The sequence below is a fragment of the Centrocercus urophasianus genome, unplaced genomic scaffold, assembly GCF_019232065.1.
Source record: "Centrocercus urophasianus isolate 14NV4802_14NV808 unplaced genomic scaffold, USGS_Curo_1.0 seq_12, whole genome shotgun sequence".
NCBI classification, from domain to species: domain Eukaryota; kingdom Metazoa; phylum Chordata; class Aves; order Galliformes; family Phasianidae; genus Centrocercus; species Centrocercus urophasianus.
This window is the reverse complement of record NW_024884364.1, coordinates 57,375,735-57,398,825: the sequence shown is the minus strand read 5'-3', so window position 1 is coordinate 57,398,825 and position 23,091 is coordinate 57,375,735. Positions and strand designations below refer to the sequence as shown.

Here is a 23,091-nt window from a genome sequence, read left to right as displayed (position 1 = left end):
TCTGGAAAAAAGAAAGATTGGCTTTTTAAAGCAAAAACAAAGTGAGTTTGGGTGCAGAAGGAAACTACATTTTTACACTGGTGCAGAATAGCCCTTTTTGAGATGATAGCTTTCTTATTGCTTCATAGAATCACAGAATCATAGAATCGCTCAGGTTGGAAAAGACCTTAAAGATCATGGAGTCCAACCACAACGTTACCATACTACCCTGACTCCAACAACCCTCCACTAAATCATGTCCCTGAGCACCACATCCAAACGGATTTTAAACACACCCAGGGATGGTGACTCACCCACCTCCCTGGGGAGCCTATTCCAGTGCTTAACAACCCTTTCTGTACAGAAGTGTTTCCTGATATCCAACCTAAACTTACCTGGTGCAACTTGAGGCCATTTCCCTTCATCCTGTCACCTGTCACCAGTGAGAAGAGACCAACCGAGCTCTCACTGTAAGCACCTTTCAGGTATTGGAAGAGAGCAATAAGGTCTCCCCTCAGCCTCCTTTTCCCCAGTCTAAACAGCCCCAGTTCCTTCAGTCTCTCCTCATGGGGCATATTCTCCAAGCCTTTCACAAGCCCTGTTGCCCTTCTTTGGACCTGCTTCAGCACCTTTCCCTTTCTATATGGAGGTATCCAAAACTGAAACTGAACTGAACTGAACTGTGTTTTTGCATATATATATATATATATATTTTTTTTTTAAGGTTCTCCGTTCTCTACACCTTTCCCCCCTCCCCCCCCCCCCCCATCCCCCTCTCTTCCCCCAAAGGATAAAACTATTGGAAATACAAAGGAGAAAATAATCTAACTTTCCTTACCTGTCTCATAACAAGGGCATGTACATGGGACACTGCATTTCAAAATGCAGTAAGTCACAGCCTAGCCACAAAACAATAGAAATAGGTTCCCCCAAACATATTTCTAACTTAATCAAATCATGGAAGACATGGAGAAGAAGAAAAAAAGCTGATAATACATCCATCTGGAAAAGAAGTATGTCTGGTCCAAAATATATCTCTGTGTCTCACATGGAAGATAGCCAGGATGAACTTTTCACTGTTGGCAGTGAGAATAAAGCAGATCTTAAACCTTTGCTATTGTATATCCTTTATCAGCTCTCTGCTTCCAGCACTTATGTATGCATATTCCTGCCAGGAAGACACAGGCCAATGTGACTGGAATTGTTGCAACGTACCAGGGCAAGCCGACAGCTGGAAAAGTAAAGAAATGATGTATTATCAGAAAACATGGTTCTCTATGCTCAAGGAGGAAGAGGAGAAGCCAAATTAAAAAGGATGTCTGCAAATTAACCTTTCAGCAGGGCTAACTGCTTCTGAAAGGAAGAGGTCTATTGATGCTCTGGGACATATGTTTATTGGGTGGGAGGAAAGTATTGGAAAACAATGGAAGATGAGAATTTACAGTTCAGTCCTGTTGTGTACACATGGCTCTTCCCTGCTCGGGGTGGCTGTATATTTTCAATCTTAATTTGGTGAAAGCAGCGACACTTCAAGCAGGAAATAAAGGCACCGCATGGAAAGAGAATACATAATAGCTAGTCCACTCAACCTCTGTGAACAGTTTTCTCTGTTCTTTCAAGAGCACTTGAAAAATTATTAACGATCAAGACAAGACTGTGAGCTTCTTCCCAAAATACACCTGATTTCCTCAGTTTTGCATTATGCAGGCCCATACTGGTTCATGGGTTGCCTCCTCTGTAGCAATACTTGTGTAGCTCATGGAAGACCTGGGCAGCACATTGTATAGATATGTGAATACAAGTCCCTCATCGTAAGATGCTGGCGTGGGTTATGAGATACAACTCATAATGAAGACTGTAATTGTTCATGTATCTTTCTAACACGGTGTGAGCAAGCTTTGGTGATTCATCAGTGTTATGCAAGGAAACAATTAGCATTGCTTCATACTGTTTTTACAGCTGGTTCTTAGCCAACAGTCACAACATGAATTGCACTGAGTTTAGGGCTTCTCTTTCCATCACTAAGAACCAAAATAACAACAGCCACCATTATTTATATTTCTTATTATTTTGGCAGCAGTTTGAGGAAATGGAACTCTCTGATCTTTATTTTGCTATTGTCTTTTTTTTTTTTTTCCCTACTTGTTGAGGAACTGGGTAAGATCTGTCCCTGCTGCATCCAGTGAGAGTGTGCCAGTAATCTCAATGGAGCCATCATTTCACAGAATGTATCTATATTTGAACCTTATCCAGCGAACAGATATACCAGCACAGATTTTTATGCCTGTGGAAAACGTCAGCAAGTGACCTACAGAAAGTGTTCTTTGTGAACAGACTATTCTAAAACGTTGAGCATTTTGAGTCTATGTGTGAAAGAGGCAACCAATATCTCCCAAGCAATTATCACACTAATACTAAGGTCTCAAAGCATAAAATACTTCAATTGTAATTTAGATTTAGAATAAGTATAACAATTGCAGCCTGTTTCTCTCCAAGATAAGTAGTTAAATTAGTTACCTTCCTGCTTGACCCGTGTTGGCAGTACTTGGGATCCATATCTGTTCTGGGCCAGACACTTAAAATCTGTGTAAAAATCCACTTCTTCCACAGATTTAAAAATCAGTGGAACTTCAATGAAGTTCTCACCATTTTCTGTGATTTCTCTGGAAGAAAAAGGAAAATTAAATGTGAGTTCCTTTTATCAGCTCTCTATGGTGGGCTCATTCTAACAGCATGTTGCAAGAAGCTGCATTGGATGTTTACTCATTTCTGAACTAGCTCCTCTGCCTTACAGGACACTGTGTCACCCAGACTAGTTCTACCAACTCACTGAGTTTCCTCCTTTCCATTCAGTACCCATGCTGCACTCACTGATTCTTCCAGGAAAAAAAGATCTAGATTTGTCCTGCAAAAATGAAAGCAGGGAAGAAATGCAAGCAGAACTGTGTACAACTGAGCTCCCCACACAGCATCATGGAAGGATCTTGCTCCTTCTCTCTGACTCTCTGATTACCTATTCAATTTATGAGACTGATTCTGGGAGAGGACATATGTAAAACACAAACCTGCAGCCCCTCTCTCAGCAAACTGAGCCACCATACCTGCTTATCATTCACCCAAAACCAGGATTTCAATACAAGCAACTGTCTAGAAAGTTTCTAGCCTGATTTCTTCATCAGTGCAACTACTGAAAATTGGTTTTCTAGGTGCAAATATTATCTCTGGATGTCTTTTAGTCACCGATGGAGAATTTATCCAGCTGCTCTGTAATGATTTGTTCACGGCTTTGCTATGCGCCATGACAATGGATTTGCCTGTGCACACATCCTGGGTCAGTACCACAGGAAGGCAGCAACTTGGCTGTGGGTGCTTTGACACAGACTTCTGTGAAAAATGTTTTTTGTTTTTGTTTGTTTGTTTGTTTTTGGTTTTTTTTTTTTCCAGTTATATTTGATCTGTTTTGACGCAGTGCCTCTGGAGGAACCCAGAAGAACTGAGGCAGCTTCATACCATGGGTTCTTTGTGATCCTGAGCTGATGTAGCCTCCCTCCTCATGCTGTTATGTAGTAATGTATAGTAGTAGCAGCAGCAAAAGTAGCAGCAGCAGTGGCAGCAGCAGTAGTGGCAACAGCAATACAGGTCTAAGTAAGAAAGCATATGTGTTTTTCTATTCTAAATCCTGTAGACGCTCCCGCTGTTCCACTGTGTATTTTAAGGCATCTCACCATGAGTTCAAGGCTTTCTCATTTATTCATGTAAACAACATTGTAAATTAATATACTCAGTCAAGCTGTAAGGAATAACAAAGCACATAAAGGCTCAGATCCCCAGCTGTCGATGTTACGTCTGGTTGTAACTGTGCAATAAACTCCACGTGGCCAGGTTGTTATGCAGCCCTGAGGCTGAAAACAGCCCACATCCACAAATATTAAACACTTTTGTCCCTCAAAATAGGGATGCCATATCCCCAGATCCTGTTGCCAATGCCTCTTGCATCATGGTAAGTTCTAATCCCTAGCCAGGAGTGGTTTGGACAAACCATATCTGGTGAGTGACCAGTTTAATTGTTAACAGCATAGGCAAAATGTCAAGTCTTGAGGTATGCAGCTATGAAGCAACTCAGAGAATGGCTCAAGATAGGGAGAGACAATGTACCATGGCAAGAGGATGTTTTCCCTCCCACCAGCATCCTGCTTGGTGCTGCCCTGGTGCCAGCACTAGCACTCTCTGGACATCTTTGAGAGTCAGTTTAACTATTAACTAACAATAAAGGAACAATCCTAAGGGGAAAAATAACAATAAATAAATTAAAAATAATTAGAATAACAATAATAAAAAATGCAAACTAGAAAACACAGACAGTTTTCTGCTATCTCAGCGTATTCAGAGGTTCATGAAGTATCACACGAATGCCAGGGCTGGTGCAAAGGCAAGGATGTTGACGTTTCCTTGGCACAGGGCAAGAAGAGAGATAAGACAGGCACTGGGAAGGATCAAGGCCCCTTGCTTATCACTGCAGTCAACTCATACATCAGCTCAGCTACCCACAAAACTGCACTTCAATGTAAGGCTCTTTGTTGGCTCATTTACAGTATAAAGACCTGCTTGGGCTGATCTGCACTTATTTGTTTTGTCGATTTTATGTTTTCATTTGCTTATTTTTCTCAGCTCTCTCCTTCACTTCTGGGCTCTCCATATCCCATTTCATTACCTGGCATCCAGCTGAAAGCCCCTGTTGCACCACAACCACAAGAACTTTCACCCGACTTACTGTCGTTCCCCCTCCATAACTCTGTTTTGCTTGTAAACCACATCGATCGTGGTATCATTCGCTAACCATTCCACATCAGTATAGATGTTGCTGTTTGGTCCAGCAAATACTTTACATGGGAGAGTCATCTTGGAGCCTGTTGGCAGAGGAAGATTAAAAAAACGTTCAGATATATGTTGAGATCTACTCTTTCTCCTGGTGAACAGAGCATCTCATGGGAGATTGAGTTCCCACACATGTCAAGCACTACTACATTGAAAACTGATGTTAAGCCCCAGCTTGCATTTGCTCCCCTACTCCTTGGCATCAAGACAATTCAGTTTGGCAGTCCTTTCCACTACTTAGCAAATTACTTTTCCATTCCAGCAGTTATCAATCCTCATACAATACATATTTCTTAGGAGACAAAGCTATGTTCCTATGCTCCTTCTGCTGTTTTGCAGTTCAAAGGGCAAGGTTGCTCCAGAGCAATTGCTCTAACCCACAGCGATGTAGATGAGGACATTCAGTACTAGATGAGACCCTCGGGGACAACGTGACCATGCAAAAATTCAGAAATGTTGCTGTAATTATTGCAACTCTGAGCTAAGGATAAGGAGCCCTCACACTGGTGGATATTTATTTCATATGGAAAACGCTTGGCTCAATAATCGTACAATAATGCTGCAGAGAATACAGTACACTCCATGGGGCAGACAGGCAAAAAAAGAAAGACAATGTTACACTTGCAGAAAGAAAAGTGGCAGTGAAAACTAAGGCTCATGGAACATAGCTGTGTGTATAATACCCAAGTTAGGAGACCTTAGTGTCAGATATACATGGCATTCTCTAAAATGAAGGAAAGCAATGCTGAAATGCGTTGTTACAGCATCATCTTTGAAGAAAAATTGAGATTTTTGCAAGAAACGTTCTAGCTAGTGATAGATAATTCTCTGGTTCAAACATTAAGAAGCAATGAAAAATGTTTCCTCTCAAAAGAACTGGGTGGTTCACTCAAAGCCACCTGTCAACCTAGAGCTGACTGGGGGAATATTGAAAAACGCATGTTCTTGACAAAGGAGGAATTCTGAGCAGCTGATCCAAGCACGCAAACATACCTTTCATGCTTTGTTGCTAAAATCTACAGCTATTTTGCTTTGGTTTGTACAAGGAGACATGTTTAGTAAGCATGGTGGTGATGTGCTGATGATTGGACTAGATGATCTTAGCGGTCTTTTCCTTGCTGATTCCATGATGTTATGAAAATAGTTTCTTATTGCAGACAGTAAGAAGGAAAAACTACAATGAAAAAACTACCACAGCACCAACATTCAGTTAATATAATTGAGACCAATGAATTAGGGTACAAATCAGGGAACCTGCTCTAATTTTCTTCCAATTAGACACTTTCAAAATAATACTGATCCTTACCAAGAGCAGCTGATGTTGTCTTCTGAGTTGGATACACAATTATGGGGGTAATTCTCTTTTCTTGTTCTGCACAGAGAGAGAACAGAGTCAGTGCTACCACGACAGAAATAACAGGCGTTGTAAGGTGCTGCTCGGCTCAGCATCTTGCACTTCTCACACAGCAGCTTGTTTCTAAACCCCGCGGCAAGGAGAGTCATTACCCACCCAGAGACTCTGTCAGCGGGGATAGACGGGCCCAACCCGGCGTCGTGACCCCGCGTGATGGATGAGGAAGGCAGGGATGGCGAGGGGATCGGAGTAACGCCGATCCCGAGGGTGCCACAGCCTCCGGCCGCCCCCTGGTGCCCGCCGGGCGCCCAGCAGCAGCAGCCGGGCCAGCGGCTCAAGCCGCCTTGAGGAACAGCGGTTTTCCCCCAGCCCTGGAGAGAATACTCAGTGTTTTATTTCCTAAGCCCTCTGAAGTCGTTCTTATCGACCTCCAGCCCCCTGAGAGATTAATTACTCGGTTTTAAGACCGCAGGCAGTTGCCATTGCGACAGCCAGTTCTGCCTCCTGCAAATGTGCTGCTGAATGCCAGGGCAAGCTCTGAGGTTAGCCAAAGAGCCGAGGTTAGCCAAAGACCTATGTCAGCCATGCTGCTGGAAACCCCCCGGCTTCAGCATCAAAAGCCAGTATGCCTTCTACCCTACTTGGCAGTACTGAATCTGAGCTCCTCTCCCTGATTTCACCAGCAAACCATCTGTTGCAAAAGCTTTCTTAAGTGTTCTCAGTGGTCAGTATTTACCAAGAGTCTGCAGTTTGATTGTTCTGGTGATTTCATATGTGTCACCTTCATATGGAAAAGCCATTTTGCAGGTGTAGTAGCCAGAGTCTGTTGGTAATACAGAAGTGAAGAACAGAGAAGACGACTCCTTCAGAAATACAAATTTTTCACTGTCATCTTCCAGAAGCAGAGCATCCTGAAGAAAGGACAACTTATGTTACAGCTCAGATAGGTGTGGGTAAACCCTGTGTAACCTCCAGACAAAACTATTTATCTTTGTCTCTCTCTTACAAAAAGTGTGCTGATCACTGTTGAATCTGTGCAGCTTCACTTTCCCACCATAATTCAAATTCTATGAACACGTTTTCCTCACCAAAAGGTTCTGAGTCATTATATGAAATATGAAGAACTGCTACTTTAACATATCTTTCCAGTAACACACATTTTAAAATGGAAAAATACAGTAGGTTACTTCCTGAGTCCTCTTATGAGCAATCACGTAAGACATTCTTCTAAGATAAATAAATTACGGTAATCATAAAGGTTTTCACAATATTGTTTTCCGTACATGGCCTCCTAAGAGCAATATTCAGAGGCACTCTTCTAAGACAAATACATTTCAGTCATCATGGAATCACAGAATGGTTTGGATTGGAAGGGACCTCAAAGCCCACCCAGCCCCAACCCCTGCCATGGGCAGGGAATCAGGTTAAGTGAGCTGGACTTTAAAACACTCCCTATGGAGCACTTCAGACCACACTGAGCCCACCCCAGAGAACCTTTCCTAAAATACATAGACCCGTCCCATAAATTATCCCAATTATCCCAATATATTATGCTGCAACATCAGATTGCTCATGATTTAACAACACAATGCTCCGGACAAACAGAAAGTGAAGATGGATGTTGGTCTACAAATGAGACAGCATTTTAGATTTTGCATAAAGAGAAATTGAAAATTCTACCTTGTACCATTGGAGCTCTGTGTTTGTCCTGTTTGTTGTAAACTCCCACAGGTTGGGACAAACGAGCTTTCCAGAGGTGAAAGTGAAGAGGACCTGGGGATAGGCGATGTCCCGAGCAGCTGCCTTCTGCACGACCGTGAGGTGGATGGACACCTCAGCACAATAGGAGGAGTTTCTGAAGACAGCAAGTAGACATGAGCACACAACGCTGGTGAGGAGAGCTCAAGTGGCTCTTCAGTTCTCCTTCAAATCTCTTCTTTTCCTCTCTTGCGTAAACTAAGCTTGCTGTGCCACCCTAGACTAAGTCATGATTTTTGATTTTACAACACCTAAATACTCCACCTAAATACTAGCAGATATGTCACAAACTCTCCACTTCTTTCTTTGGCAGAGGTCTTGACTGTGAACACTAATTGCAATGTAAGGGAGAAATAAAAAGCTTAAAGCGTGTATTAAAATACATCTGCAGTCACTACTGTGCAGCCAGCAGCTTTTTCCTTGAGGACATATTATTTTACGCAGGGAAGAAGGTTTTGAAGTTTTACAGTATTTATTTCTTTCTCCTGGTCCCAAGAGGCAATTATTTCCAGCCCCAGGAAGGATCAAAATGCATGTCACTTGGGGGATACAGGTGCTTGAGCTGCATACTCTTCCTCTTCCTCTACCCTCATTTCATAGCATGCTGAAAAAATGTTTTACTTCAATGATATGAGATGAACATGGGGTTTGTTTCTATTCTATCAACTCTGTAACAATGTTAGTGGTGAAGCTACGTACTTAGCCTCTGCGTATCTTTCTCAGATGGGTTTCACAACATTTTGCTACATTTGGATTCCATGGATGCATATGGATACTGCATAATGTGGAGTGAGGTGCTCACTGCCAGGCGTGCCCTGGGAGGTGGCAGGAAGGAGGAGCTGGCAGGGACAAGGACCCTATATCATATGGCTTTCAAGCCTCAGTGGCATTGGTGGTTTCTGCCTTCCTCACTCCACCACAAGACCAGATCCCCTTCCTCTTTAAAAACTATAGAGCAGGCTGTCAGACTGTAAACACACAGAAAACGACATGGAAAGAGCCTTGGCTCACATTGCAAACCACTGTAGTATCACAAGTCTGATCCCAGCCCCATAAACGCACATTGAGTCTCATGTGAGATCTTCCAGCAATGCCAAGGCAATCCAATTCTGATTAAAATGTGAAGTAGAAGAAAAGTAAAGTTCAGGAAAGAGGAACAGAGAAGAAGAAAGAATCACAGAATGCTGCCTTGGTGTATTCTTTATAAGGCAATCTGAAATGCAAACAATACTGTCTGCTTCTCTAAAGCTGTGATGTAGGAGTTGCAATCTGCAGGGTACCCTGTTTGCAGCACACCTCTGCTCACTGCAGCCCTGACTGACCAAAAAATAAGCTAAAGCGAACTTTCATGTACACTTCTTCCTCGTGAGAATACAGAATGACAATCCTTGTCAGTATGCATTGAGATTTCAGTTTATATATACATATGTATAGGAGACACAACTTTTAACATTTCTAACTTTCCATATTTTTTCCCTAATAAAGCCAGTAAGGAAATGATCTTACACAAATAAGCTCTGAGGACAGCTAGACTCAAATTAATCTATTTTAGGCACAGCAACCTTGTTAGTGAATTGAAGTTCCTTTTAAACACCTACCTTCTGGTACAGATATACACTCCTGAATCTTCTTGTCTTGCTGGCAAAAACCAGAGCGCGTCTCCTTTTGCCCAGATTCTTGGATCTTCATCTCTTCCTAATATCATGGTTTTTGAATCATTTTTGTACCATGTGATATTATGTGTCAATGCAGAAAAATCCACATGTTTGTATCTGGGGGAAGGGCATTTCAGAACCACAGGCTCTCCGTGCAGTTCATAGTAGTATTGGAAAAACATGGTGTGATCTGGGCAGTTTTCTATATGAATTAGAGACATTTAGTCATTACTGTTGGCCAGGCATACTAAAGAGAAGGAAAAGGAGACAGAAAACAAAACAACCAAACCCATGCCCTTACCTGTGCTTTTCCCTTGCTGGAGCTTGAAAGCAGAGGCACACACTGTGCATGTAATCAGGGCAAAGAAGAACCCATGCATTCTTTCCCAGAGGAAATGGGAAGAAGATTGAGGGAAAGTGTCTTGGAATCTGCAGGCAAGTTTTTTATGACACAGAAGATACAATCAAAATACTCAACATTAACTAAAGAATACTAAATAATAAAGAATTAACTAAAAAATAAACTAAACTATTCTTCTCCTAACTCCAGACTTGGAAAGCTTTGATACACCTTAGTGAACAAAAGTGCTTCTTCACTCCCAATTGAGAGAAGATAATTTGTGGAACAAGAGCATCTGACTTAGTGCAAATGCTTCTTGTCTGTCATTTTCCTGTCACCCTGGGAGATGCAAACAACACACCACAAGATGCTGCTGTCCCCGCGGTAGAAGGGTAGAAGAATACAGCTCTGTGTATTTTGCAATAAGCTGTGACTGAGGCATGGGCCAGATGCTTCAACTTAGCTGTAGTGTAGCTTGTTTGGATAAGCACAGGAGAAAAGCTGCAGTACTGCAGACTCTTCAAGTCTCTGCTAAGGCTCTACGCCCTCATTAATCCTTGGCCACATTATCTTCTCCACTGTGGCTTCCAAAGTAGGCTGGGCAGCACATATCTGCAAGCAAACAGTATAACCAGAGAGCCAAGCTCTCAGTGTCTCCAACAAATTTATCTCCTGAGACAACAGCTTTGACTCCCATGGTGTGCGCACCCACCTTGCTGTTGGGACACATGTGAGTTCTCTCATGTGAACACCATAACAACTTGTGCAAGCAAATGATGACAAAAACCCTGAACAACACGTCCTAGGTATCTGGCACAGTGACCTCAGGGGAAAACAAAACTATCTGCTGCAATCATTCATTAGCCATCATACAGGTGTGAGCACAACGGCTAGCACAAAGTCAATCTCTTACTTAATAATACACCATTATAGCACTGAGTTGCCTCCTGTAGTACAAGGTCTTCACTCATTTCCAGCACACCAATGTGGAGCTGTATCTCTTCTCAGGGCCACACCTGGATCTGGAACTTGTGACTCCCTTTGCTGCATTAACAGCCCCAAGGTACGCAAGGAACATACTGTAGGAGGAGATTTTCTCTCTGTTTATATCCTTAGCTTAATCAAAATACTTGGTTATTTAATTCAGTCCCTTCAGTTTAATATCAAGCAGTCTCCATGGGCCCTACACAAACAGAAATTTTTAGGGATAGCTTTCCTTCCCAGATCTATGTTAAGATTCACTTACCTGTGGTTCTGCATCCTTTCAACCATTAGTTTCTCATGAAAAGATGTGAGAATGAAATTGCTGGTATGGGCCTTATATAGAGCTTAACTGAAGGCACAGCGGAAATTTGTCTCCCGTTGCCCAATCAGATCTGTGTCAAAACCAAGTGACATTTTAGGTCTATCTTTCTTTCCTTCCGCAGAGTGAGGATGAGGGAAATACAGGCAAAGAGAAAGAAAATATGCACTTGGATTTCCCAAAAAAGGGGAAATGACTGCTAAATATATGAGTAAATTTCCCTTTTTCTGACGAATGGTAGTTTGCTTACACTCATGTCTTCACATGACTTTCTTATACTCTGCCCGAAATAAAATTTCTCATGGGTAACAAAAGGTGTCTTTCAGCACAGTCAGCAGCAAAGTAACTGCAGTCTTCACACAGTGTGTTTTGCAAGTTTTCGTGTGGACAATATGGCAGGTTTTTCCTCTTTTGTGATTTCTCAGATAGCTTGTGAATCATGAATGGATTGATTCCTCTTTGTTTCCATGATACCCATCTCAATGTCACACTTTGTATGGAGGCTGTCTTCACAGTGGAGTATGAAGAACAGACAGACGTAGGCAGGTCATGCTCTCGGGGTTCATAAGCGGAATGGTAAGATAAGGGTTACTAACTGCAGTAATGTTGACATCCACCTTTCTAGAAGAGGGCAGTCAAGTGTAAGACTTCAGTCAGCAACAGTACCACAGGTCAGTTTTGCCTTGTCCAAACATGTGATGCCTCCTGTGGGCGATTCAGTATTTCTCCCAGCCTCTTGATCCTTGGGAAACCAGCCATCATGCACTGTGTCACTGCTGGCAATGTGTGGTGTCTGGCTGACCTCCCGGAGCTGGAGCTGGCACGCACATTCCTGCCCACAGATCTCAGACAAACCTCAGCTGAGCAGCCCTGGATCTGGAGCACTAGGATCCTAACTTGATGTTAAGGCTTCCTCATGCTCTCACTAACCAAATAATGACTCAAAAATGAAAACAAAATAACCACTTAAGATCACACTGCCATTTTCTACAAGGAGAAGTAAGTACTATACAGCTGATGGCATCTATCAACATACTGCAGCCTTTAGGGATATGTCATAAATTCATGTTGCGTATTTTCTTCTGTTCAGGCATTATCCACAACATTACTGTAATTTCAGGAAGTTAAACAACAGGGAAGGAATCATGAAGCTTCATATTTCAATCTGGAGTGGTCTTACAGTTTCCATATTTGATCAACACGGTCATTGCAAGGATCTCCATAACTATCAGACCCACTTGCGTCTGTCTGATTTTCCTCAGACAATTCTGTTATCCATAAACCAAAAAAGCTGATAATGCAAATAACATTAGCTACTGTCCCATAGTCAAGAGAAAGGACTCCTCTCTGTTTGTATTAGATGCCCTTGTCTGGGCTACAAAAGCACTAGTCTGGTTTTCTGGAGACCCTGCACTGTATTCTGAGCATCCAAACTCATGAATTAAGATGATTTTAGCCCTTCCTTTGCCAGGTCATTGTACAGCAGCCAAAAAGAAGGTCTGTCAGATAAAGTGACCCATTTTATACGAAATACAAGTTCAGACTATTACTATACAACAGTCTTCACTTACACAATGGAGATGGGAGTCCCTAATGAATCATAGAATCAAAGAATCATAGAATAGTTTGGATTGGAAGGGACCTTTAAGATCACCTGGTTCCATCCCTCCTGCTATAGGCAGGGACACCTCCCTCTAGACCAGGTTGCTCAAAGCCCCATCCATCCCGGCCTTGAATGCTCCCAGGGAGGGGGCATCCACAGCCTCTCTGGGCGACCTGTTCCAGTGTCTCACCATCCACACTGTAAAGAATCTCTACCTGAGGTCTAGTCTAAATCTACCCTCTTCCAGTTTAAAGCTATTTCCCCTTCTCCTGTCACTACATGTCCTTCTAAAAAGTCCCTCCCCAGCTTTTCTGTAGGCCCCTTCAGGTACTGAAAAGCCTCTATGAGGTCCTCCCAGAGCTTTCTCTTCTCCAGGCTGAAGAAGTTGAGCTGTCTCAGCCTGTCCCTGTAAGGAAGGTGCTCCAGCCCTCTGGTCATCTTCATGGCCCTCCTCTGGACACGCTCCAACAGCTAATGGCAACCAGACATTTTCCCAGCTAATAAGCTGACATTAATCACATTTAAATAGAGCAAAAATGCAGGGAATTATGTTTGATGTCTTTGAAAAGATTGCACCTACCAATTAACCTGTGCTAATTACATTCAGTGAATAAAGCCATCTGATAGCAAGCTGTTTAGTGAGCAGCAGAGCGAGCACAAATTGCTCTTCATTAAATATGTGTCCTATGCCCTTAACATGCACATACACACACACAAACCCCTCTGCTACAGCCACTTCAGCTCATGGTCCTTCATGCCCTTTCTCTACCTCACTCCAGCCCTTTCCTTCCCTCCACTTTACATCCTCTGCTCCCACCTCACCCATGACTATCTTGTTCAGACAAGGTGCAACCTATCCTTCTGCTCAGGTACAACTGGTGCCAGCCAGTCAGTTTGTGTGCCCATCAGCACTCATTGGGACCTGACTTTCCCTCCACAAGGCAACAATTTGGGTCTCCAATCTGTATGTGCCATTAGTGACCAGTTTTCCTCATACATCTACAAATCCAGGTGATTTGAAAACAAAGTGCCTTGGAAAATACATCTGAAGTGGGCAACACAATTCAAAGTAAATTTACAGTGCAACAACTTACTCTGTCTTGTTTTTGAAAACTATACCAAAACCAAGTATCTACAAATAGTAGTGCACTTCTTAGGTAACATGTTGTCCTCAGATTCAAGGATTCAGTCCTAACAAAGATTAACAACTTCAACCAACGTCCTTCAGAAAAGATCTTAGTCATCTTTTATGTCAGAAAATTTGTGATCACACACATCCGTATCAGTACCTTAAGTCAAAATACTTTATCTGATAGTATGAAAGTCTAGTTTAAAGTAGCTCAGCAAAAAAAACGAAAGATGTGATAAGCATTTTTTTAGGACCTGTCTGCTGAAAAGACCATTTCACTTTGTGGTCATTATTATTTATAAACAGAAATATGCAAGTCTAGCAGATACATATATGGAGACACTTTTGGGGAAGCTGGTGTCATTCTGTGGTTTTGCTCTGCATATGATTCATTTATGCTGCTTGAGATGATGGAGCATAGCTGTGAAATTCCTGACTTGAAGAGCAGGCTATTCCCTATATGTCTCACTTGTTGCTCATCTTACCAGATAATTATTTCCCACATTGTGCAGCTGCCTTGCAGCATTTGGGTGGATTTTTCTCCATAATAAAATTACCAAAATCTCAAACAATATTTAACATTCTAGCAGTTTCTTCCAACCTAGGTTTCAAAAGACTTCCACAAGCAAGACAAGTCTGGTCATTATCTGCAGTTCATGAAAATTCAGTCATCATGGAGCAGCAACAAGACCATCTATGTTATGGACAGCTAAAGGACCAGGTTTTTCTGGTGAATGACTACCAGGTCCTGCTGTCTTTGATGGAGGAACTTGTCCAAGCTTTTGTGGCTGATGCTATTTGACATCCAGGAATTGCACTCATGGATATCGCCATTTATTCCTGTTACTCGGCTTGGCTGAGTCAGCACTACATGATTAAAAATAGGAGTAAATTGCTCTGGTTCACATGAGAATAAGGTGGTGAGGCATTAAGAAATATTGAATGCTGAAAGCTGACTGGCAAAAATCGCAAAATAAAACACAGCTATTGCACCAACACATGTTCTTGGTCTTACTGATATGAGCAAACCTGGTTTTAATAATTTATAATGTTCTCGTGTGTAGTTCCCAGATGGGCTCTTGGGGAGCATTGGAGAGGAAAGAAAAGCTGTCCAACTCCAAGAAACACCAAATAGACAGGACAGAAAGAGTAAGACTGAGCAGAGGGACTAGCCTGATTTGCATCAGATGTCAAGAATACAAACACTTGCTGGCTTTTCCAGAGAAATAAGTGCTTTCATATATTAATTTAAATGGTACATGAGAGGAACAGGGAAACAGAGGCCAAGAAACATACACTCTGTCATGGAGGGGTGCTTGTTTTGCAAGAGCAGTGACAGCTTGGTTGCAGGCTGCCTCCCTGCTATCCCATGGCTCCTGAGTTTTCAACAGCTTCTTTCACTGTAAATGCAACCTGGCAGCCTGGGAAGACAGATTATATTGCAAAAACTGGAAGGAGAAGGGAGAACAGGGAGGAGAAGGAGGAGGAGACCCTTATTGTAGAATTTAACAAGCAACAAGGGACTAAGGGGTTGGAAAGGCCCAGAGCCAGCAGCAATAAGCCACAAGGACTTCAAACAATAGAAGGCTATGTTTATCCTCTCCAGTGCCTCCCCTGCCCTCAGCCCAAACAGAGTCAGAGCTAGCACAGGAGGGCTGGCTAAGGCTCTCCCTGTGCTGGCCATCCTTATCACTGCATACATCATACCTGGGTTTGTGGTGGTTTCCTTCTAGGAAATGGAGAGGTCTTCTCCTGCCCAGTAGTGCTGTACACAGGCTGCTGGCAGCAGGTCACCTCATCTGCACAGAAACATTGCTGTAGAGTGAGAGTGATGGAATAAAGAGAAGATTGTTAAAAAAGTGGGGTTTGCTGGATCTGGGTTTAGGAGAGAAAACCTTCCTTGGGCACTCTCTGTGTAACATATGATGCAATGTGGGCAAGCAGTGCAAGCAGACTGTTGCAAAGCTGAGTCTTGAAAGATGAAGAGGTAAAGCGTCTCTGTCTCTGTGCACTGAAATGGGGAGGGTAATCCAAGTTGCTGAGTAATGATAGTCTCACCATCACCATATCTGAATGCTTCTCTAAAATCACAATAGAGAGTGAAAAAAGTCTCGTATTTTCTTTTTATTACCCATGGATAAAAATACGTATGGGCATGCTGTGGTGTGTCAAAGAGCAGCTTCATCAGTGCAGATTGTTTGCTGTGAGTGAAGACAGGTCACTGTTGAAATGCAAAGACAGAAGCACGTGTACTTCTTTTAGAGAACCACAGAATCATTAAGGTTGGAAAGTCCAGTAACATCACCCAGTCCAACAGTCAAACCATGCCTGGGACTACTCTAGGCCATGTCCCTCAGTGCCACATCTACTCTTTTGTTGGACACCTCCAGTTACAGTGACTCCACCACCTCCCTCGGCAGCCTGTGCCACTGCCTCACCACACTTTTGGAGAAGAAATGTTTCCTAATAGCCAACCTGAACATCCCTGGCTCAATTTAAGACTATTACCTCTAATCCTATCACTGTTATCTGGGAGAAGAGATCAACCCCACCTTGCCACAACCTCCTTTCAGGTTGTTGTAGAGAGCAAGTTGCATTTCTGCAGATGATGGTTGACAGGGCAAGTGGGCCACAAGCAGCAGCTCAGCTCAAGAAGTTTGCTCAGCTACCAGTCACTCCTCTGCTTGGTTGGAGTAAGCCAATAGCACGTATCATCTACCATGCCTCTGTACAAGGCTTTGAGCACAGCTGAACACAAGCATGGTCACTCACCGCACTGGGGATGACTAGTGGAGTAAACGATGCCAAGGAAAACAACAAACAAACACTTCCCACCTCTATGGCATCTTCTCAGACCGCAGGCATTGAGTCAGAAGGGGACACATTTTGAAAGAGAGAAAAGCAAACCTGAGATTGCTGAGTAAGTCGATTTCTTTCTTCTCCCAGAACTGTAATGGTGCTTGCAGTCATGAACCATTTTTGATATATGATGCAACACAATGCACTCTGTGGACTTGCATGTGAAATGTATGTGGGAATTTAAAACCACAACTGCGATTATGAAAAGCCCATGGCAACGGCAGACAGGGAAGGATCTGTGTCCACACAAGAACAATGACTTATGTGAGCCAGAACATTAGGAATAATGTAAGATTTCTAAATCTGTTACAGTGGATGGCTTAAACTGCCAATGCAGAAAACAAGGAATTTCAGAAGCTGAGCAAAACAAAAAACAGATAACAAAATTTTTGTTTACTACCTTTTTTGTTAGCTGAACTTAAATTCAACTGGTAAAAAGTAATTTCTTAGCTCTGAGAAACAGTGACAAATATATGTCCTGTGAGTGTTGAAGAACTGAGCTTGTGCTGATCATGGATTGCTATAAGTGCACTGGGAGGGTAACAATAACCATTCATTGTTTTTTAGATAGCCCTGAATGAGATGTATGTTTCATCCAAAGGATGAAATTATTTATTTGATGCAGGCAGTAATTTCCTTATTTGTCTTAGATTTAATATCCTTTTTATAGTATTGTTCGGTCACTTGTTTTAAGAAGCAGAAGCGTGAAATTCTTACAGTGGATATAGTTACCCACGGTATTTCTTTCCTATTTCACTACCAAGACATGAAAATTCTTAACAGAAATTGTGTGGGACTTGAGTGGGGTGTCACAGTGTGAAACACATGAAAATGTAGGTGATATGGAGGTAAAGACACTAAAGTTTCAGCGATGTCTTTTATTCCTGCTTATTGCTTGTCCTGTGCTTAATGGAGCAACGATCAACACTTCTGACTGGCAGCAGGAGTGGCTTGAGAAAAAAGGGAGAGAAGATGCGAGACTTGTGCTGGATGAGTGATATAATGGAAGAAAGGGTTACAAACAAATAACATAGACAGATATTTCTTAAGGGAAGGAAAAATTCAGCATGTTTGAAAATAGGACTTAGGAGAAATCTGGTCAGTTCAGAAGAAAAAGAGCAAATCCCAATATCACCATTACACTCTTGAGGATGAAATGCAAGAGCAACTCAGATTGGTGCTGCCAGATCTCATTTGCTTGCAGATCTTCATCCGTTCAGTTGGTGCACATACACCATGAAGCACCAAATAAAACAAGAATTGGTACAATTAATTCATTACAGTAGTTTTAATAAAGCAGTTATCATGAGCAGAGCATGGAGGATTCTGTTGTATTCATAATGGTTGACCACATAAGAGAAGCACAAAAACAAGGGGCAGGAAAATTAATCTTGCAATGGTTTATACTTAACCTGCGCTGTGCTAAGGCCTTCTCCAGCACATGATGTTCTGTCCCAGATGAAAAGGGAACTCTTCATTTCACAATTGCTTTTTATAAGACTGTGTGAGGATTTTACATGTGATGAAAATCAAGAAAATATTTACTGTTATTAATTGAAACCACTGTTTTTTACTTTGTTTTGGAAAGCAAAAAACAGGGCTTTTAGCAAAAAAGCCATGGCTTTACTATGCAAATTCTCATTAATTATAAGCTGAAAAGTGTTCAGTCAGGGTTGGGTAGTTTAAAAGAGAGAAAACTCAACATGAGGGCTGCCACAGGAAATATGGATAACTTTAACAAAAGACTGCAAGTTGAGTTGTGTTTTTTGTTTTGCTGTTGCTTGTGTGCTTGTTTGTTTTTCCTCCAAAACATCCTTGGATTCAGAGCTTCCCAGGTCAGTTGGACTGCATGATCTTGGCAGCCTTTTCCAACCTTAGTGATTCTCTGATTCAAAAATAGAGACCCTGTTGGTCCTTCTGGCTGTCATTTCCAGGAGCTGATATCTCAGGGGTGGTTACCAAGCAGACCCTGCATTTTCTTTAAGGACAGCTCATCTAACATGACCTTCTCAAAAATGTTGAACCATTATTTTTGTCTTCATGGAAAGCTGGAAAATGTCAGGACCTTCACAAGCTACCATTTTGGTTAATGTGCAAGTTCTAATGAAGTCTTTCCAGGGAGAGTGGTTTCCGGAAGAGTGTGTGAATAATTGATACAGATCTTGGCTTGATACCATCATTACAGGAACAAAATGGGGAACTGAACTTTACCATGTAATGCCATGATGATATGGCAGCTCTGTTTAGAAACTTTGACCATGGTGGGCTCTCTGAAAGTTGCAAAAGGCAGCTATGAACAGCAAGGGCATAGCACTCATGGAACAAGCTATCTTGCTGCTCTTCCGTGGTGGGGAGCTGCCACTTGCTTCACAACTTGCTTTATTTGCCTGGGCTGAGGGAGCTGTGATTATATATCCTTGCAGGGGATAAAAGATTTCAGAGATATCCTGAAAGAGTTGTTGTAAGAAAGCACATAGTCCTTGGCACTCCAGTGGTAATTCTTAGACAAAGAATCTCTCTCTGTACATAGATCAGAAGAATGTGAGAGAAAAATATTGAGAGAAATATATATTGAGAGATATATAAATATATCTGTCCATGGAGAAATACAGAGACTTGGCACTGCCCCCCAAGCCTTCTGGCTGGAGATTCTGCTGGTTGGTCCTTCTCCAGAGGTAGGACTTGTGAAATGATTGCTTACAACTTTTCCATTGCCTTCAGATTCAACTGCTCACCAGTTCCTTCTTTGTTTGCCTGGCTGCAAAGACCACAAAGTACATGAAGTCTTCCTCCATGCAACAAGGCAGAATTTTTAAAGAAGTAGGAATAATGGAGTTGCAGTGCCCAAGATGACCCGTGCTTCTCAGGGCACTGTTCAGTAGGTCTGCATGCTTCCTGAAAGTACCCCGCACAGTTCTGGAGCAACGCATCATGAAACATTTGACCAGAACTCACAGCATTTACCAGCAGTCAACATTCACATGAGGTGTACGTGGTGAAATGAAACCTATAGACAAAGATTGCAGAACAGAATGTACTGTGTGTGCTCTACTCACAAAACCGTATGGAGCTGCAGAACAAATTTGCAGCAGGGCAGATATGCTCTTAAGATTAACCTCATGTTTGAAAATAATTCAGCCCTACCATCCATTTTGAGCAAAAGATGATGCTATGCACTTTGGGTCATAAAGCTGTAGGTCTCAGGTTTTTAGGTGTACAAAATAGTGTGCCCAGAGTACACTGAACAAAAAGCATCCTATTATTGCTCAAGCGATAGGAAGGAATGCTTGCGAAATAAGACCCCGTGACTGTGTTTACTTAGGCAACATCTCTGTGCAAGTGTTCATTGATCAGTCTGCCAAGGGGCTGTCCCACATTGCGTATAGCCTGCCTTGTTCCGGAAGAATTGCCACACGCTGAGAGGCTCAAACTCACTTCCCCTTTATGAATCTGACTGCTAAGTTTGCTTCTACCTCGACAATTAGAAGCTCTCCCTGCTGGCATGGTTCCATTTTCAACGAGGGCGAGCGAACAACGCTGAAGAACAAGATGACATGAAAGCACCTGAGAATGATTAGAATTTAACACTGTAAACATGTCCTAAAAGACACCAGGCTAAATGGCCATTATAACGACTCATGTCTTAAAGTTTCATGTGTCCTGTTGATGTACATGCTCATGTTTTTTTCTTTAGATAAGGATTAGGAAGTTTGGGAATCTTGGCTCAAACTACTGAATATTATATCCTGCAGGACATCTACTTACAACTAGTACTACCTGTATGCCTTTTCGCCCTAGAAAATACAACAAGGAGCTTGTTCCATATTGTAGGATGCTTCCAATTTTGGTGGATTTTGGAACTGCTTCTTTTTTATGACCTTGGTCATCGCTATATTCTGCACTTAGACATTATAATGTTTGATAAAATTATAGACTGAGTTTTCTGTATAACATTTCCTTCCAGCAGCTGGAGTTGAAGGAATATCGTGGTATCTAATGACTCCATCTGCTAAGGTTAAGAATATTAAGTCAACGTCCACATGCGTCTCACCAGTGCAAGTGTAACTGCATTATGGACTGCGGTACAGTAGGGAAAGAAGCTGCAGAGGCAGTCACACAGAGCTATTTATCATTTCAGTATTGAGCTTACCTCTCATTTCAGCCCTGTCTCTTCACTCTTTTCTTCATTTATATACATAATTTTTATCATCTCTTCTCTCTGCTTTATCAAGTTTGAACGTGTGATACAAAACTAATAGATTCTAATATCTGGTCTTCAACTTTTCTTTGATCCACTGCCAGTTATCTTTTCCTGAAAGACTTAATCCAAATTTCAACAAAAATAAACCATGCATTGTTTTTGTCCAGCTCCAAAAATAACAACTCCCTTCTTCATCTGTGATTCTTAATAAATATTCATTTTATCGTATATCCAGAGGTTTTTCAGCAGCCCTACAAACAGGCAGCTTACAACTGAAAATGATTTTCCATTTGAATTATTATTCAAGTAGTAACATTTTTCTCAATTAAAAAACAAACACATTCACCTGAAACCAAATGTGGTCCTGATCATTTCAGAGAAAAAAAAGAAATCATATAGGCTTCATGAGGATCTTTACGGATCTTCTTTTTCATGCTAACAGTTAGCAGTTCGAGTAGCTTGTCCTTCTCCAGTGCATGCAGTATATCTTGGTTTCTACAAGAAAGACAGCTGGCAGCCATCTGTCTGCACATAATGCCAATTACACTGCTAACTTAACTAGCTCCTTTTTTAGATCCTTGTTCTCTCTTTCTTCGTATCACACACTGTGCACTTCAAGGATACCGTACTTTTTAAAATACATCTCAAATGCAATGCTTTTTAAAAATAATGCCCAACAGTGATCAAGTCACGAAGTCTGACTCCACCAGTTTGAGTTTCAACACACAAACACAGACTGAAAGCAGGAAAATAGTCCATTCACCCATCCACATACTCACCATTAGGCAAAAAGTCTTAATGGAGACAACACAAATTGACCATTGGGCCTAAACCACCTCAAGTCTGGGGACAAAATCTGAACCTGATCCTGCCCCAGAAAGACAAGTCTCAGCACCAGCCATCATGATAACTCTTGGACAAACAAGGCCAAAGCATTTTGCTTCTCCAGTCCGGTTCTTGTCATGCAGCTTAAACCGTTCAGATCTATTCTCTCACTGAGGAAGAGCCCAGGCTTCCATGCAAGGTTTATTGAAGGTAGCTTTTTTATTTTACTGCATGCTCTTAAGTGTTCCTTTAAATATAGTAAAAGCTTTACAGCAATTTTCTTGCAATAAAAAGCAATAAAAGAACTATAGAAAGCAAAGCAATGTAAGATGTGCAGTATCTCTGTGACATTTACACTTGGTCTATTTTAAGATTAATTTATGAAACCACATGCTCACATTTGTACGGTACTTGAGAAATAACAGACATGCTTGTCACTTATGGCTGGGGCTCGGAGACTTAGCAGAGAATAGAGCACTGGCTTGCTGTAGTTCAGGGAGATCTCTGGTAAGTGATAGCTACATGGATTACAAGCCCTCTGTTTCACATCATGAAGAAACACAAATACCAAGCACTCTTCCCAAAGCAAGAGCCCAGATGTGCTAGATTATGCTGTGAACAACATAGTGAGCCAATACATCAACAGCTTGCCTGTTTTCCTCACCAGAATTACACACAATGCAGAATTAGGCACAATGCACACCATGCACTACCACAATGAGTTGAGCTCATGCTCAAATCACAATCAGCTGAAGTAGTCTGAATCTTTGAAGTGCGATCTCTCAACAAGGAGATCATAATGGGTTCGTAACACATCTATGTGATACCACCTTGACAAAAGTGCTTTTGTTGTTGTTGTTGTTATTTATTTATTTATTTGTTTTTGTATTGTTTCTGTGAGGACAGAAATAAAAATCACTGGAACAGGTTGCCCAAGGAGGCTGTGGATGCCCCATCCCTGGAGGCATTCAAGGCCAGGCTGGATGTGGCTCTGGGCAGCCTGGTCCTGTGGTGGGCGACCCTGCACATAGCAGGGGGTTGAAACTAGATGATCACAGTGGTCCTTTTCAACCCAGGGCACTCTATGATTCTATGATTGAAAAATCTATGAAAAAATCTACAGGAGAAATTTAAAGCATGTCTACAGCCTTCCCCAATGACTCTTTGAGCCTTATTTGGGTACACACATGCTTTAAAGATCTCAGACATA

The 23,091-nt window shown here is 41.9% G+C and overlaps 1 protein-coding gene across 1 annotated transcript; it reads right to left on the bottom strand.

The window, feature by feature from the left end:
* Positions 1-768: 768 nt before the first annotated feature.
* On the bottom strand, positions 769-11,301 carry LOC122155980 (interleukin-1 receptor type 2-like). Its single transcript, XM_042810375.1, has 9 exons — positions 11,208-11,301; positions 9,923-10,050; positions 9,565-9,823; positions 7,889-8,063; positions 6,945-7,119; positions 6,161-6,226; positions 4,751-4,886; positions 2,497-2,642; positions 769-1,210 (listed from the first exon to the last, which is right to left on the bottom strand). Exons 1-9 carry the CDS (start codon positions 11,231-11,233, stop codon positions 1,083-1,085), a joined length of 1,239 nt encoding a protein of 412 aa, XP_042666309.1. The 5' UTR covers positions 11,234-11,301; the 3' UTR covers positions 769-1,082.
* Positions 11,302-23,091: the final 11,790 nt, after the last annotated feature.

Coding starts and splice junctions, on each gene's coding strand:
- LOC122155980 (XM_042810375.1), bottom strand. CDS start 11,233: ATGGTTGAAAGGATGCAGAACCACAG. Junction 9,824..9,922: donor CCAGCAAGGGAAAAGCACAG/GTAAGGGCATGG, acceptor TAATTCATATAG/AAAACTGCCCAGATCACACC. Junction 8,064..9,564: donor GTGTATATCTGTACCAGAAG/GTAGGTGTTTAA, acceptor TGCTGTCTTCAG/AAACTCCTCCTATTGTGCTG.